Genomic DNA, 17,497 nt, shown 5'->3' on the forward strand with positions numbered 1-17,497 from the left:
TGTAACGCGTTCTTTGGTTTTGTAAATGTGTTTTCTGAAACCATGCGTTTTGCACCTCTGGGCCACCGTAAAAAGCAGCAGAAAAATAATGTGCGCTATCAGCTCATTGCATCGACTGCGCCGCACTCAGGATGATGACGTTGATTTGCTTATCAAAACCTTGAAAAGCTGATAATCATCATTCCTTTGTACCGCATTCTACGTTTTAGTTTCAGCATAAGAGGTGATTTTGTTGGTCTTTTTTTTTTTTTTTACCCTGTTGACATTCTGTTTTTTTTTTTTTTTTTTTGAGAACAGAATTTGTCTTAAAGGTCAGCAAAGACAGCTCACTCTCTACATGATGATATTCAGATGCTGCATACCTGTGCGTGTAACAGTTCTGGTGTGGTCATCATGACCTGAAATAAACTGATATGAGAGAGAGAGTGTGTGTGTGTGTGTGTGTATGTGTGTGTGAGAGAGTGGAAGGTGTTGGGGAGGTGGGGGGGGGGGTGGGGGGTTGCTGATGATAATGCTAACATTTGCACTCTCCTCTGCTCCAGTGCACTAATGTTCATCACCACAGCACCAACAAACAGGGGAAAAAGGCCACAGCGGAGCGGAGCAAAGCATGGCTCACATTGATCGCATGATTCTCGATATACAACGCTGACTGACCCAGTGTGAGACCCTGCTCTCTCTGCTTTACGTGTGCTTCAACCACTCTAATACATGTTAAAATGCGTAAGCTCTGAAACTCACTTACAGTACAAGCTTTTGTTTGATTGGAAAAAAAACAACAACAACTCTATGTAGCAATCTTTTGCAGATGTAAAGCTTAATATTAAGGACACATTAGGTGCTGATGGCTCATTAACCAAGGGAGGGAGAGACAGTACAATCTTAAGATGGCAAGAAGAGAGGGTATCATATGCACAGTAGCAGACCATGCCCCTCCCCCTCACTAAGTGCTGCAGAGATGCAAGGGAACTTGTGTGTGTGTGTGTGTGTGTGTGTGTTTGTGTGTGTGAGCATATGTGAGGAGCTGTGCATAAGAGGAGGGGGGATGGGGAAAAGAAAGTGAGAGAGTGTATTTGAGTGTGTGGTTCCTACAGTCTGATGATGGTTGCAGCCAGATGAAGCGGGTTAAGAGAAAGTACAGGACAGGAAATGGATCAGTGGTGGAGGAGTAACCTCAGCTGGCCAAGTTTCTTTTTGCCTGGCCAGCGCTTCATGCATTATCAGCTGGAGGAAGTTTTCTTAAACAGAAAGGAGGAAGGGGAGGGGTGGGAGTACTAATGCTTAGTGTGACTAGATCTGGTTTTGTTTGAGATTTTTATATAAACTATGCAAAAGATTAAAGATTTGTCAACATCAAATCCCCAAAGGATTTATATCTCTTCAGTCAGAAAGCTCCTCTTTATCAGACCGAGGGGGAGGCGATGCTGTTGCCCAGGAGGAAGATTGCCGGCCTGGTGTACAATGGTACAAGGGGGCGTGGTTTTTATCGCTGGAGCCCTCCAGGACGGGTAAATGTGCTTGTCTTCACGTGTGTCATGCTTATGAGGTCCGACAGCAGAGTGCACAATGCACTCCTCAGCAACCGCGCCGCGCCGCTATGTGCCAAAGCTCCCCATGCATAATCTCACACATGTACACAAACATACATAAAGATCTCTCTCTCTCTCTCTCTCTCTTATGCACACAATCCCTCCCCATTCCTCTAAGCTGGGACCAGCCAGCAGCAAGAACAACAATCCATGGCTTTGACCCTGAATCGAACACTGAGGGAAAGAGAGGACGGTGAGGGTGGGAGGGGGGGGGGGGGGGGGGGGGGGTCCATAAAAATAGGACAAGTTGTTTTTGTAGAAAAATAGAGGAATTTCCAGAGGCTGACAAAATGTCTTTGGCACTTCTGAAAACACAGCATACATAAAGAAACTGACACTGAATGTAAAAGGCCAAACCAGAAAGCTCTACAGCCAGAAAAAGATTAAGATAATCCGAGTTCATCCATATATGAGTCTGGCCAGTCCAGGGTGGATTTGAGCCTGAACAGGCCCATACTCCACCATCTCTCCATCAACAGTGATCATGCCTTGTGGAGAGATGGGCTCCAGCCGCAGGGCCTTCACCTTTTCGTACACCAGGTGTGGGCAGCCGCACGCCAAGTGGGCTCCTTTCTCCATGGCGAGGAAGAGACGCAGGAGGGCAGGCCTGGAGATTCCCGCTGTCACGTAGAACAAGTGAATCATCCCGTCGTCTGCCATCGCATCAGGGACTGTCCACAGGTCCTCGGCCAGGTGAGACTGGTAAATAGCCAGCACCAGGACAAAGTCCTCCTCCTTGACAACAGTCCAGCTCTCAGGGACTGGCTGGTCCAGGCCTGGTAGCAGAGAGTCCACTGGTGCTCTGGTCTTGTCATCGTTCTGAGTTTCAGGTCTTTTGGTGGTGATAGCGTTATTGGAGGAGTTGGTGATGGTGTTGTAGTTGGAATTTGTGCTGTTGCAATTGTGGCGAGAGTTCTGGTTTGGAGAAGTGTTTGGGATGAGCCGACAGGGGAGGGAGGAGCAGAGTGAGGGGTGCTGGGGTGTGGAGGGTAGCTGGGTAGTCTTGATGTTCCCTTTTGGAAGTTTTGGCACTTCCTTAAAAGGCAGGTACGCTAACCTGCCTTGATAGACTCTGAGGGAGGCCAAGCGCACCAGAGTTCCCATAAGGAAACGGATTGCTCCGACATGGCGGTACTTCTCGCTCTCAATGTCGACGTCAGCCACAAAGCCCCAGGCCAGGGAGAGAAAGGAGAAGACGCGCTGCCTAGAGGCCAGGTGGATCGACACCAGGTCCAGGGAGCCAACCAGACCCTTGCACAGCATGAAACCACAGCTCAGTAGTAGCTCCTCATTCCATGCTGGGGGCGACCTGAGGAAGATTTATACAAATCAAGAGTCAGAGAGGCAAACATAATATGACACAACATCACAAGACAGTACTATGGATTAATATATCTGTGTAATAAATGCAATAATCTCTATATATTAATTTTATATATATATATTTTTACTTTGATACATTTTTGAGCCAAACAAATTACACTAGTTGTGCAATATTATTTTCATAATTGTTCTAGCTGTTTAAAATCTTAAGGATAAAGCTGATGTTATTTCATATTTTTAGTACCGTCAACAAATCTCACAAAAGTGCCAAAACCAACAATGGATTAAAGCATCACGCAGTACTTTTCAACCTCTCTAACCTCTTTCTGTGGCACTCAGCCCAAGCCTATTCCTTCTTACTGAAGACTCACAAATATATAGTTTAATCTTTAAAAAAGGGTCAGTAACTTCCTAAAACAGCTGGGCACTGTAGTTTTTAGCAAAGGTTATTCAAACATGAGAAAATAGAGCATTTGTTGGGGACTATTTTCAGACGTGGATTAATCCATTAATACAAGAGTATTTACAGAACGCTGTGTTTGAGATTATTTTTAAAATAAAATACAGTGCCCATGTTTGTCGTAATAAAGGAAAGTGTGCAACGGTGTGTCTCATTTATGTGTTTTTAATGTTTTTTGGACAACCATGGAGCTCTATGGCACACAGGAATAAGCTATATCAGGTTTTGGCAACCAAGGAAATACTCTTGGTCTTTTTATGAGATTTGTTGACAATAATAAAAATATAACATACCACCAACTTTTTCCTTTAAATATAAGAAATATGTGTGTATGTATGTGTATGTCCAGGTAGAACGAGCTGCATGTGCAGAGGTCGCACATTTAGTCCACTGGTTTTGGTCCCTTCTAGGTCTTAACGCATGCCTAAACTTGGACATTTTTTGCCTAAAACCTTTCAAATCTTATATCTAAATGGATTGGTGGTGATGCCACACCTGTGCCCTCGAACAATTCCAGTTTTTTCTTTGCTGTTGTGCTAACAAACAGCCAGTAGAGGGAGATGACACCCTGGGTATGTGCTGGGCCGACTGGTTCCACAGCTGCATTCTGGACTATAATCACTCATAATGTGCCGAGTTTCTAAACCCATTACATCATTCCTTTGAGAGTTATCGGCAGCCTGAAATGACCTCCCGCTGCACAGTGAAGCAGTTCCAGTCTGCCCCTCTGTCTCTCCCCCCTCCTGAGGAGTGATGTGCCCAGTCAGCCTTTGCCATAATTACACAGAAAAGGAGATAAATCATTCTTTTTGGGGCTGAGGAAGGTTTTTCTTTGCTCTTCTTTTGCACCGTTAATCCATGCATTTAAATGACTCATTAATGGACTGACTCACTGAGAGTAGTGGTGGACGGAGGCAGCCAGGGCGTTGCCTGAGCCACCTGGTAGAATCCCCAGAGGGGTCTGGATAGCCTCTTGCCAGTCCTCTCGATCCATTAGACCATTTATCACCTGAATGAACAAGAACAAATACAAAAACAGAAGCAGACCATGGTCCTAAATAGAAAGTATTGTCTCTATGTGACAAAAAACATACAAAAAACTTTCTTTTCTTTAATAGCTACAACTTGCGAGTCAAGCATGGGACACACATTTTAGTGCTGGCACTGAGCTCTTTTGTCACATCTGAATGCAAATTAAATTTTTACAGGCCTATTCTGAAAAACGCTAAGAATAGAAACATGAGGGTCTACATCTTTTCCATCAGTGATTGATTGACTGTTGTGTAACTGTGAAACAGCAGTAGGCTGGTTATAGTCAAAGCACCTCAAACAGAAGCCCATCTCCCGACATGATAACCAGGGCGTCCCATTGTGACAGGTCCGCCTTCTTCACCAGCTCCCGTGCGTGGTTCTGGTGCTCTGAAGGACACAAGTGGAAGAGAGAAAAATAAAAGAGGCAAACACGAAAAATGACCAAAAAAAAGAAAGAAAAAAAAAAAGAGAAAGAGAGACATGCTCCCTTTATCGCCAGCCCCTGGGGTAGGATCAGGGAGATTAGGCAGAAAAGAGATTCAATTTCCCCTTATCAGGCCAGACATATCACATTAGCCCGTCCAGTGGCTACTCAACAGCTCCGAGGCAGCTAAGCTGCCCTGCAAACATCTGTGACTGACAAATATCAGCAAGTGTGTGCGTGTGCACTCATTGGATGCATGCGAGTGTTGGTTAATGCGCCGGCAGAGGACTGAACTATTTATGCAGCCTAGATTTATTGGCAGCGTCCTTGAGTTGGTCCCTCTGCAGGGGGTCTCTGCTGGCTCATCCCGCCAACATTAAAGTCTACAGCCGAGACTCCCCAGCGTAGTGGTGCGTGTTTGTGTGTGTAAATGGAAGAGGAAAAGAGATAGATTTAGAGAGAGAGAGAATAAGAGGAAGACAAGTATTGATATGCAGCCATCACAAAAGCAACATTTTCCCGCTTCAGTATTGATCAAGTATTGATTGAAGACAGAACTGAAATATGAAAACTTCTCTCCTTTCCTTCCTTTCCCTTTGCTCAACCTCTACCTGTCCCTTTCCCGCCGGCGCTGTTTGTTTGCTACTGTACGTGCTGGGGGAGACTGGAGACGGTGATGCAGTGCTGTGTTGACAGACAGAGGCAGAGGGAGTAAACTGCACTGCACAGCTGACTCAGCACTTGCAGCCTGCCTGGGCTCAGGCTGATGCTTCACTTCCCAGCTACTTCCTTATTCAAGGGTCACTGCCAAACACTAACACGCCAACCTCAACCTGAAGAAAGCGGTGGCATAGTTTTCATACAATAACCTTTCATCATGTTCACTGCTGCTTTGTTGAGTCTTCTTTGAGCTGCACAGATGCTGGCTGATATTTACACTCTGTTAAGGCAATACATGAATACACACTTAGTTTTTTCTTTTTGGTGGGGCAAATTAAAGTTGTTTCACTTTAAATGCAGCAATTTCCTCCTCATGTCTTACTCTTCTGCCTTCTTCTGAGGTTAACCAGGGTAAAGATAGAAGAAGCTTGGTGCACTGGATGCTTCATACACTATGTAAAAGGTACACGCTGACACAAGAGGCTCCTCCATTGGTACTTGTCCTTCCTCGGGCAAAGGCTCTGTGATACATTCATCAAGGAGCTGTGTGCAGGGTAAGTGGGTTGTGCCAGTTAATCCGCTCATAGTCACATCTGACTGGACACCGTATCCAACCACTAACGCCCTCAGCGACCCATATTCTCCCCCCCATCTCTTCTGTTGCGCTTTGTTCTTTTGGCCTGGGTAGACGTCTGTAATTACGCTGTCTTTTTTCATCACCGTCCAGCTGATGACCTTCCTTTAAGCCCCAGGAGTCCATACACAGAGCCTGCATGCGCATCAGCACTATTTCTGAAATAAACAAACACAGATTCTCCCTCCTTTTACTCCATATTCTCTGTCACATTAAACTTTACTTTGAGCTGTGGCAGAAATTCAGCTGAAGCGCTACCGAACTGATGCTGGAGGAGACAGCTGATGCCTACCTAATTGTTGATCCTGTCAAACAGTGCTGGGGTTGGAGTGGAGGGTAAAGGGTAAATGATGCCCTTTACGTTTTTTTTTTCATTGGCATTCAAGCCTTCCCCGGTTCCCTTGCTGATCCTTGGTATTCAGGGAGAGGTTACTTGGAGTTCAGAACCACAGATGACAGTAACCAACACATGACACAGTTTAAGGTCACAAAAAGCCACCAGCAACTCATGCAGAATGTGAAGCAGTTGGGGTGACTGAAATGACTTGAATCAGTGTGCTCGTGTGCATGCAGATGTATGTGTGTGTGTGCGTGTGTGTGTACATACTCATGTTTGCTGAGCGTGTGCCCTGTACATTTTTGATCACACAAATGATGCATAATCACTGCAGAGATTAAACTTTGTTCATGCCAACTTAAGTGTGCGTGAGTGTGTGTTAGAGGCAGCTAGCATGGCCTACTTCTCAGTGTAATTGTCTCATCCTGAGATTGAAGGTTTAATCCCTTCAACATAATTTCACATCAAGGTGATCTTGAGAAGAGTGTCATCTAAATGCATGAGGAAACATATTTGTGTGTGTGTGTGTGTGTGTGTGAGCGGTACCGACCTGTGATGACGAGTGTGTAGGGGACAGCGGCCTCGGTGAGCATGCCCTGCACGTGGCCAGTGAAGAGCTGTAGAGCCTGGCCGCGTCCGCTGTGAGGGTTCACCAGTATCATGACTCTGCAAGGACGACGCACCTCCGTGTACACCACACCTGAGAGAGACACGGAGAGAGAGAGAGATGGTTGTGAGTGAAGGCAAGGATAGAGATGAAGCAAGAAGACAAGAAGAGGTCTTATGCATGATCAAATATGTCAAAGAATGTATAAGGACAGCCTCATCCCTTGGGCTATCTGTGGTACAGAAATGCACTATGAAAAAAAAAACAGCGCACGAAACAGTAAAGTCATAGGCTGTGACAGCATTCAGATAGACGATGCTTAATGTTAATGTGACGTGCTTCTTTTTTTCAGAGAGGTCTTGCAGATGACTCTCACTCGGGATCGTACCGATTATTAATAGAAGTTCCGTGACATTTTATTCATCCCCATGAGGTAATCCTCCTGTTGCTCGCGTCTCTCAAGGGAATACACAGTAATGGAGTGACTGTACTTCATTACCCAGGGGTTGGTAGGCATTCAGCATCTTGCTCAAGGGCACTTTTGCAAGATGGATGTTTGCTGACTTACCCAGTTTCAAACTGCTTCCGTTCTGTTTATAGTGGTATATTAAATGCAGTTTATGACAATATTCAAGTGATAATATATAATATGATAATGGATTATGTAATGGATGAAAAAAGTAACGATTTAAAGACAGGAAAGAGGAAAGGTGTGCTATTAAAACAAGACTAAGAGTTCACAACCATGGTTGAAGCTCTGTGAGGCTGTATTTAAGCTAAATGCTAACATCAGCATTTTTAGCAGGTGTAATGTTTGACATGTTAGCATGCTAACATTAGCAAATTACCACTAAACACAGAGTTTACAGCTGTGGCTGATGGAAATGTCATTAGTTAGGAATTAGGAATTGTCAAGTATTGGACAAATTAAAATTTTGAACTTATGATGGCCCTAGATGAAAAGTCGGGAGAATCACCAAAGTCATTACAAATTCTCCTCTGGGTCACATGAATATGTGAACCAAAGTTCATGATAATCCATCTAATGGTTGATGATTTTTCCCTCAAAACCACAAATATGAATCTCATGGTGGTGCCAGAGGAAAAGGCATCCTCTCAGGAACATGAATGTCTTTACAAACCAACTTTCATGGCATTCCATCAGACATCAGTCATTGAGATATTTCAGACTGGACCAAATGGATTGACTGACAGACTGACATTAGGCTAAAAAAAAATGAATATATGGATGAAATCAAAGAAACAAATCAAAGATAGGAAGAGAGAAAAAAGAGAGGAGAATGTTGCTTGTGCAGTCTGTTAAGAGTAACGGCAAGTAAAGCATGTTATTAATAAAATCTGTTGTAATAAGTTATTTGTTTCACCACAAATAGTTACTGGATTCTTTTTCAATCCATATTTATGTGCAGGATTAGCCACTGGCTGGCCCTACAAGGATCTGTAGCAAGAATGAACTTTTAAAAGTGAATTTGGAGAGAAGCTGTGCCTCTCTGGAGGGTGGATTTTGCAGCAGATGCCCTTGACCTTTACAGCAGAGACAGACTCACCAGACACCATATCAAATGAATCAGAGAACAATAATAATAAAAAAAAACATTCCATTTTGGGGTGAGGAGGACAGAAAGTTCAGTATCAGTATAGTCTTTCCACCATAATGATTTGGCTGCAGGTGTTGCTGACATTTGGCATCTGGCTGACAAAATGATCAGAAGAAGAAAACGCACGGGAGGTTAAATTCCATCACCTCTTTCCTATAAAGTCAGTGAATCAACAGAGATGCAGTCATTTCCGCCAGTTTGGTGCTGATAGAGCAACTATACACAAAACAGTATTGACTCACTGACATCTGTCTACTCTAAGTGTTTTTCTTCCTGACGGTGCGGAGCCTCAATTTCCAACACTGAGACCTGTGATGTAATGCTGCCGCTGCCTCCCTCTAACTCAATTGGCTCATGTTGATAGGACACGAGTTATGAAAGAGAAAAGAGGTGTGAACCACGCAGGAAGAGTGAGGAGAGAGCGCGAAAACACACAGGCACATGCCAAACTCTGCCTCCATTCACCCACACAGGGTCACCGTTGTTTTGTATCAGAGCACAATGTGGCTTTCAGACACAAAAGGCCCTCTCCACACTTCCAGAATATCAGCTACAATAGTGGAAACTGGCTTTTGACAGTGAAAGAGCTTTAGAATCAGGTTTTGCACTCAAGTGTGCCGAGCTGAATGGCTTAATAAACCAACACAGATGCCCCTCAAAAGGTCAAACCTGAAATTAGGGCTTATATCGATATCGTGATATGAGACTAGATATCGTCTCAGGTTTTGGATATCTTAATATCGTGATATTGCATAAGTGTTGTCTTTTCCTGGTTTTAAAAGCTGCATTACAGTAAAGTGATGTAATTTTCTGAACTTACCAGACTATTATAGCTGTTCTATTATTTGCCTTTACCCACTTAGTCATTATATCCACATTACTGATGATTATTTATAAAAAATCTCATTGTGAATTTTGTGAAAGCGCTAATAGTCATCCCTACAATACAGTCGTAATATCAATATCAAAGTATTTGGTCAAAAATATTGTGATATTTCACTCAGCCCTACCTAAAGCTGAAATCCTTGTTTCTCAAAACAAATACAGCATCTTCTTCTGGCATCATTCACTGGAATTCATTACACCTAAAACACAGATGTTCGTCTCTCTCGTCCTGCATCTTCAGCATCCTGATTCCAGATCTCTAAATCTCTGCCAACATGTCTGATTTATTCGAGCGATTCAAGTAGAATAATGAATAATGAAATATCAGTTCAGTCTAATTATCATGCTGCAGCTTCACACTCATCTTGCACTTGTCATATAACAGAATTTACTTATTAACTCAGTTGCGTTAAAGCTGCAGTAGGCGAGTTGAACAAACACAATGCAAAACCTTCCGCTTCTCTCTCTGCTGCCTTGTATCATTCCGCCAGCAGCCTTCCCCTCCAGGCTCCCTCCGCCTCTTTTCACAGCCTGTTCCCCGGTGCACAGTCACACCAGCCTGGCAGCGGTGGCATGAAGCTCGAGGCGGTTAAAGAGAACCTGCAGTGGCAACAGGCAGCCTGGCTGACCCTGGAGGAGAAGCTCTGGCAGACGGAGAAGTGTAGGCAGTTGTTGCCAATGCTGGAATAGAAACTTTTTTTCCAGGATTTTCCGCCATTGAATCAGACTTGCACCATTTGAAGGGAAGTGACTGCGCATCTGCATTTGTAGACCAGCCAATAGGAACGCCCTCTCTCCAAAATGACCCATGATTGGCCTAAAGTCTCTCATCATGGGCTAGATTTTCTAAAGCCTGAATGCAGAGACAAGAGGAGGTGCAAAAGTCTAGTTTTCTCTCAAACCACTTGAATTACAATATGCTGAAAGGTTATCATGGAATTTTTGCCCAATCATGCAAAAAAAAAAAAAAAAACCCAAAAAACTGCCTACCCCAGCTTTAAATAACTTAGAGGGTGGGAAACATAATCCCAATATAAAACCTGACTTTACACACTGTCCACATTAAGATAACATAATGTGGCCTTATGTAACTCTTTTGCATTCATTTGCATTCATTGATTATGAACTGCTGATTATGAACAGCCAGTTGCCGGTTTAATAGGTGCAGTTTAATAAAACAGTATAGCAATAAATTCTGCCTTCATGAGGTGATTGACAGGTTTTTCTAATCTACTCACACACACATAAAAATAAGGTGGAAAACAAGTGTTAGAAACACTCAATCACACACTACAATTACATTGACAACAGCACACCTCCAAAACGACGAGAAAGTTGAATCAACTCTAAAACTTTTAACAAAAACTGAACATTATAACCCTCATGACGGTCAGTCTGTCAACTGAGTGCAAATATTAAGACTGCAACTAATGATTATTTTCATTATTGATTAATCTGTTGATTGTTTTCGATTAGTCTTTTATATAAAACGTTAGAAAATGGTGAAAAATGATGATCACCATTTCCAAAGTGCCCAAGCTGACGTCCTCAAATGTCTTCTTTTGTCCTGACCAACAGTCCATAACCCAAAAGTATTTGGTTTACTATCATAGAGGACTAAATAAATCAGAAAATATTCACATTTGAGAAGCTGGAATCAGAGAACTTGGACATGTTTTCTTAAAAAATGACTCAAATGATTAATCAGTTATGAAAATATTTTCTTTCTGTGAATTGACTGACCGATTAATCAACTACTTGTTGTGGATCTAGTAAATATTACATTCGATATTAAATTGCAGCCATTACTCTCACTGTGTAAAGTGTAGAAGGAGCCAAATCTGGAGATTATTAATGATCATTCACTTTGCACAGGACATTGAATGGTTTCAACATCAGTGGCATGTTTGATTTACTGTCATAATACTTTATATGCAAGTTATAAACTGCATATAAAATCAGAGAGCAAATGTTTCTGCTTGAATATGCACTATGAAACTATGAAGTTCATATATAGGTTATAGTTTAAATGATTTAAAGTATTTTAAACTTTACAACCAAAAAGACTCAAAAAATCAAGGCAGCTCAATATTATATTGATTAATTTATGCTTCGATTTCCATTATTGTTGAATGCCCTAAATTCTCTGAAAACGCCTTTTTCCCACACATTCCTCCTCGGCCGTGTATGTGTGTGTGGTAGAGAGAGGGGCAGAAAGATAGATGCAGCATATGAGTGTGAGAAATTGAGTGTATTGGAAATAGGTCTGTGATGTGATGTCAGATTCCTGTGGGCACATCCTACCCTGTCACACTGGCAAGCAAACTTGAAACTGCAGTGGGTGTATTTCACAGTTACAAGTGTGTAAACACACATGCAGGCAGACAGGCGACAGATAGACTGGATGTGTCAATGTGTCAGTGCTAACAAGTGCTGAGGTGACAGAGAGGAGTTACTTTATCATCTCGTTGCCACAAGTGTATCGCTGTGCAGATTTTTTTTTTAAAAAAAAGCTAAATAAAGATGAGATTTGCCATGCTGCAGTACAGGTGGGATTTGTTAAAAAATATGAAGCTTTTCAAAAAACATTTTGAATCAGAGACAAATATTTGGGCTTTTCCAATGAAAGCTGGCTCCTTGAGGAGTAACGCTATATTCAGACTGCAAACAAGCTGCATTCCAAGGTTGGGTGAGTGTTTGCTGGAGAGGAGGGGAGGAGGTTGAAAGAGCATAAACACCACTGCCCACTGAGGCATCACCAGACTGGGAGGGGAGGGAGGGGATGGGGGGTGGGGGTAAGCGTTGACAGGCCATCAGAGCCGTGTGTCACAGAGGAGGAGACGAAGCCTCCGGGGGGACCGAGATGCTGGTTGGGGTGAGAGGTTGTCTAGTGACGCAGTCAGCTCTTGTCTCCTTCACCCAGGAAGCCACAGCAGCTTCAGCTGAGCCCCAGGGAGGAGATATCACACACCTGACCCTGCCACTGCTGCGGAAAAAAACACAGTCGTTGATTTTTGTGAGATCTGAACATACCGCTCCCTCTTTCCTCCCTTCCTTCTCTTTCGCACGCTCCAATTTGTTACCCCGACACACACACACACACACACACACACTTGGTGCAAGGATCATGCTCGCACTGGCACTGGAGTAGCTTGAAGGAATTTGCACATTGTAAGGGTGTATTGGGGCAGAAGTTTGGAAAAAAAATTAGGACAATGAACAATGCTATCGCAACAGTGTTGCACCAATGGAATCAAAATAATTCTACAATGTATAAATGTGAAATCTGTCACTGGCCTCCAACCAGATGTTTGATAAGCAGAAAATGATACAGCCAGTAGCAATGAAGACAGTAAGCATCATCTCAATTCTTTGCTCCTTTGCATGCAATCTAACTGTGGAGCCTTTAAGCAGACCATTAGCGTGTGCAGGACTGTATCATAGTGTATGCACTTCATTATTTACGGCTCATTCATTCCACTGAGCCTGCGATAGAGAGTAAAAACCCAAGTGAGACTATCAGTGTGACAGATTTCAACACACAAACTAAATTAGAGTGAATTAGTTAAGTTACAACCTCACTGCAAGCCACTAGAAAAGGAGCAAACTACACTTTCACATATTAAATTTTGTCTTTACACTTTTCACTTTAGCTCTCTGACTAAATACAAATCTTGCGCCGCAGTTGCACTTTTAATCCAACCTTTCTATCTGCAATGCCAGATGAGATGACATGCAATTAACTTAGGGGTAAATGCACTATGAGGGATTAGTGAATCACACTGACTTTCATACACCCTCTACGACGAGGCAGTAAAGCCACACGTTCTGCCGCATCTATTAACACAACATTACTCATTTAAAACACATAATATATTCTGTTAAATACAGTATTATTGGCTGACCTGGATCTGGAATGCTAAAACAAGCTTATACATTAATGATGTGATCACATCAGTGGAGTGAAGAGGCAAAAAAAAAAGGGAAAAGGCAAAAAAAAAAAGGACTACGCTACAAACTGTTAGATGGTTCATTAGTAGTGTGTGATTTGAAATCCTCCCAAGCTGGAGCTCTTTGATGAGTCCAGTAAGAGGACAGTGACAGTTACCTCTCCAGTTACCATCTGCCTGCCTACCTGCCCACCATACAGGGCTGAAACCCAAACTCCTGCTGGCTGCAGACCAGAGGGATCACACAGAGCCCAGTCAGTCTCTCTCTGTGTTTGCAGTGTACACCTGGAGGCTGCTACCAGGAGGGCGACCTCATTCCTTATCCCTCTGCTAACACTTTCCTCCATCTTTGGCAACCAACATTCCAAATTAGTCACCGCCAAGTCAAATATCCGTTTTTTTCGTTTGAACTGCGCTGGCTGCCCAGGAGTGCATGCCTGCTTTATATATCAAACAGTTAAATATTTCTGTATGGGGGAAAGGATATTACCTGACCTGACATGCTGGATTCAGAATTTGTACCCCCATGTGACAGTTTTACTTCGTCGTCACAAAGTATCACCACATCCTCCCTAATGAGTGATGGGGGTAATTAGCTGTGTAAACACTTCTCATAGCGTATTCATGTTAATTACTTCTCACTGTATACCAGGGTGAAGCACAGAGGAAGCTAATGAGATCAGAAGACAAAGGAACCTGAGGACAGCTTGCATTTTAAACAGAGGAAGACATGACGAGACCTAATTAGACATAGCTGCTGCTCAGCAGGATGAAAAACGGGCTTTGTTTTGATGTGATTTTCCACCCATCAACAATAAATTCTCAGTGGGAATTTTACGGAGCAGAGATAATGAAGCCTGAGCAGCGGCTACACTCTGTGCTGACAGAGGATCAGTTGAAAATCTAACTACTTAAGTGATCAGTTTTGTGAGTTTGTGTGTGCATGTTTGCGTGTGCATTTGCAGTAAGCTCCAGATCCAGAATGATCACTCACATGGTCTGTGTGGATGAATGAGGCAGCTGTAGTTGCTGCAGGCAGGTGGATCTCCTTTCATGGCAGGTAGAGCAGGTTAGTGAGAGCAGAAGGAATGTGTGCAGCCTCTCTGCCAAACCTGTTTTTTTGGTAAAAAAGGAAGGTGCACTATGGTTGAAGTAACATGTGGGGCTTTTTGAGAGGGAAGTCAGTCTACTTAGCCTACTGTTACAGGTTGACCTCGCTGAAGGAATGTTGGAGAAAGACATAGAAGAAGAAATGAAATCACTGTGATGACCATCAAAATATTCAAATACCACTGTGGTGCTTATAGTGACCAACCTTATTGTATCCTACTTTGTGATATTTTTCATATCCACAGAAAAATAATATGTGATAGCCCACTCAGATTGATATAGTCTATATGCCTTTTGTAATATTAAGTTGCGTGTTTAAATTAATTTTAGGGGGCTTGAAAATGTGACCCATGTCCCCACACTGCTCACCTTCTCTCCGGGGTGCCTGCATCACAGAGGCATCTCTGATGGCATGAGCCCACCTCTCAGCCTCCTGGAGGTTGGCGAGCGGGTCCTGGACCAGCGCGACCCGAAAGCACTGCTCCACTCGCTGCCGGGCCACTCCGGCGCTCATCCACCGCCTTTTGAACGGGTAGAAATAGGCTGTAAAGTAGGCGCCGACGTCCGCGCTGTCCGGCCCTCGGTACGCCCGGCAGCCGACACAGTCGGTCAAGTTAAGAACCATCTTAGTCCGGCCGGGTGACGAGGAGATCTTCTGGATGGTCAGGGCGCTCTCCGTCAGGCTCACTGAGTACCGGACCCTGTCGTTGAGCATGTCGGTGAACTCCCCGTACAGCACGCCCACGAACCCGTTCCGCTGGCGGGATGGGTCCGGTTCAGAGGCGTCTTTCTCCATCCCGGACGGAGAGTGCGACGCGTCCCGCAGGCCAGTGTGCGGATGGCGGTGCGGTGCAGACTCTGAACACTACCAGCCTGCTGTGGGACCCTTTGAGCTTGGTAACAACAGCTTTCCTAGTTCAGAGTCTCTCCCTAGTGACAGAAACAGGAATGGCAGTGATGGAGCTGGAGGAGGAGAGCGCACGGTCCTGTCTGTAATTGCGCCTCTCTGTGCAACCTGAAACCAGCTCATCTACATGTTCGCGACTCAACTACAGTAGGACGTCAATTTCAAGCTTATGATTATTTGCAAATATGCAGATTTTATCAAGTGGACACCAACACAATGAGACATCTGCTTAAGACTTGGAACAAAAGCCATGATTACGATTCATCTAATTTCAGATTTTTGAAATACATAGGTTTTTGGAGCATGAAAGCTCATTCTTGACCTTGGAAATAGTCTTAACTCAAGGTCCACTTACCAGATTCTTTTCTTGGGCTGTCAACCACATCTCAGGGTCTTCATCAGCCGATGGTGTTCGCTCATTCACCCACGACAGGAGACTGAAATGCAGTTGAAAGCTCTGGATAAAGGGTGCTTAAGCTAGGATTGTTTTGTAAAACTGTTTTTGCTTTGTTTTTTGTTTTTTATGAGGAACTTTATAAGGGACTGTAGTTCTGGTGTTTGACTTGCTGCTTTGTTATACATAATAACATAAAACCAAATTTCTGGAGGCTAGTGCATGAGATATTTATGAGTTTGTCCATCTTTGATGTGGAAAGTGGACATACAGTTCTCTTTTTGATTGAAAATGAAGTGATGTATCAGTGTGCTTTATGGTAATGGCATCTCTTATTCTTATTTGACCTTTTATTGCCCTTTTGTTTCACCAGGAAAAGTACAGGAAAGCAAGCATGAATGTATTTTGCTTCATCTAAGTCAGAAAATTTTCCATCACATCATTAATCCATTAAATATTTAGATTCGCTGTCGGCTCATGCCCCCTAAATGTCCTCCAGGAGAGATCAGATATGTTCAAATTATTTGTGGAATAAGATCCCAACCAAGCCTCAGTTATTAATTTCCTTGAAAATAAGTTTAGAGGCTGGTAAACTTTGCATATCTCTGCACCAAAGCAGACCTGACAGTAATTCATTCATTTTGATTTACTGAGGCACTGAAATAAACATATTATGTATCATTAATAACTATAACTACTAGGAACCATTCCTAGACTCACTGACTTGTGATTTGACCAGCTTCTGTAAGACATGACAAGACATTTGATGAGTGAATACCTAACAAGGCTGTTCAACACTAATTAAGTCAACTTGCAATTTCAAGGCAGCCAAGAGTTTCACATAGTGTTTTGTGAGTGTCTTGGCCAGGATAGCAGCACCACATGGACCGTGAACCTTAGAGGTTACCAAACATATAATACAGACTTAAAATTAATCAGACAAAATGTGAAGAGAATCAAGGATCACAAAACATGTAAGATCCACAGTAGGCCTATCAAATAAGATTGTTAAAACAAAACATCGATAAATACACCAAAAAATATATACTATAATGAATGTCAGAAATTAGTGAAAAATTCCAGTTTCCTAAAGACCAAGTTGATGGTTTCAAATATCTTGTTTTGTCCAACCAGCAGTCCAAAACCCCCAAATTATGAATTTACTATTGTATTAGACAAAACAAAACACAAAACAGCAGTAAAAAAACACAAATCCTCACAACTGAGAGGCTAAAACTGGGTTATGTTTGGTATTTCTGTTGAAAAGTGACTCAAACGAATAATAAGTTATCAAATAGTTGACGATCAATTCTCTGTCGATCGACTAAATTATAAATTGACCAATTGTTTTAACTCTAACCGTTACGTTAGATTTTCTTTCATAATAACGTATATATTGTATACACTTATCATTAAACTGAAGAGCAATTCCATCTCAGTTTAAAACTTTCTGTTTGAGACAGAAAAAAATGTACAAGTTAAACTTTTTCCACACCCAGTCAGAAATCACGTGGGATGTGACGTTTACAACACATAAAACCGTCACCACGCGATAGTTCCTGCCTC

General features: G+C 42.9%; 1 protein-coding gene across 3 annotated transcripts; it reads right to left on the bottom strand.

The window, feature by feature from the left end:
* Positions 1-1,792: 1,792 nt before the first annotated feature.
* Positions 1,793-17,448, bottom strand: LOC121883995 (sphingosine kinase 1). Of its 3 annotated transcripts, none has more exons than XM_042392473.1 (6): positions 15,893-17,448; positions 15,000-15,560; positions 7,010-7,159; positions 4,697-4,791; positions 4,266-4,381; positions 1,793-2,898 (listed from the first exon to the last, which is right to left on the bottom strand). In XM_042392473.1, exons 2-6 carry the CDS (start codon positions 15,424-15,426, stop codon positions 1,989-1,991), a joined length of 1,698 nt encoding a protein of 565 aa, XP_042248407.1. In that variant the 5' UTR covers positions 15,427-15,560; positions 15,893-17,448; the 3' UTR covers positions 1,793-1,988. The 3 variants fall into 3 exon arrangements, with proteins under 3 accessions (XP_042248407.1, XP_042248408.1, XP_042248406.1); XM_042392474.1 differs by lacking the exon at positions 15,893-17,448 and adding an exon at positions 14,515-14,632 and having other exon boundaries at positions 15,000-15,090; XM_042392472.1 differs by having other exon boundaries at positions 15,000-17,448.
* Between the last annotated feature and the right edge of the window lie 49 nt (positions 17,449-17,497).

Source organism: Thunnus maccoyii, chromosome 18, assembly GCF_910596095.1.
Source record: "Thunnus maccoyii chromosome 18, fThuMac1.1, whole genome shotgun sequence".
Taxonomy (NCBI): Eukaryota; Metazoa; Chordata; class Actinopteri; order Scombriformes; family Scombridae; genus Thunnus; species Thunnus maccoyii.

Excerpts from the sequence above, each read along its gene's own strand:
- LOC121883995 (XM_042392473.1), bottom strand. The coding sequence starts at position 15,426 with ATGGAGAAAGACGCCTCTGAACCGGACCCATCCCGCCAGCGGAACGGG. Across the intron at positions 4,382-4,696 it reads GAGATGGGCTTCTGTTTGAG|GTGATAAATGGTCTAATGGA; the intron begins GTGCTTTGACTA and ends TTGTTCATTCAG. Across the intron at positions 2,899-4,265 it reads TCCGTCCACCACTACTCTCA|GTCGCCCCCAGCATGGAATG; the intron begins GTGAGTCAGTCC and ends AATCTTCCTCAG.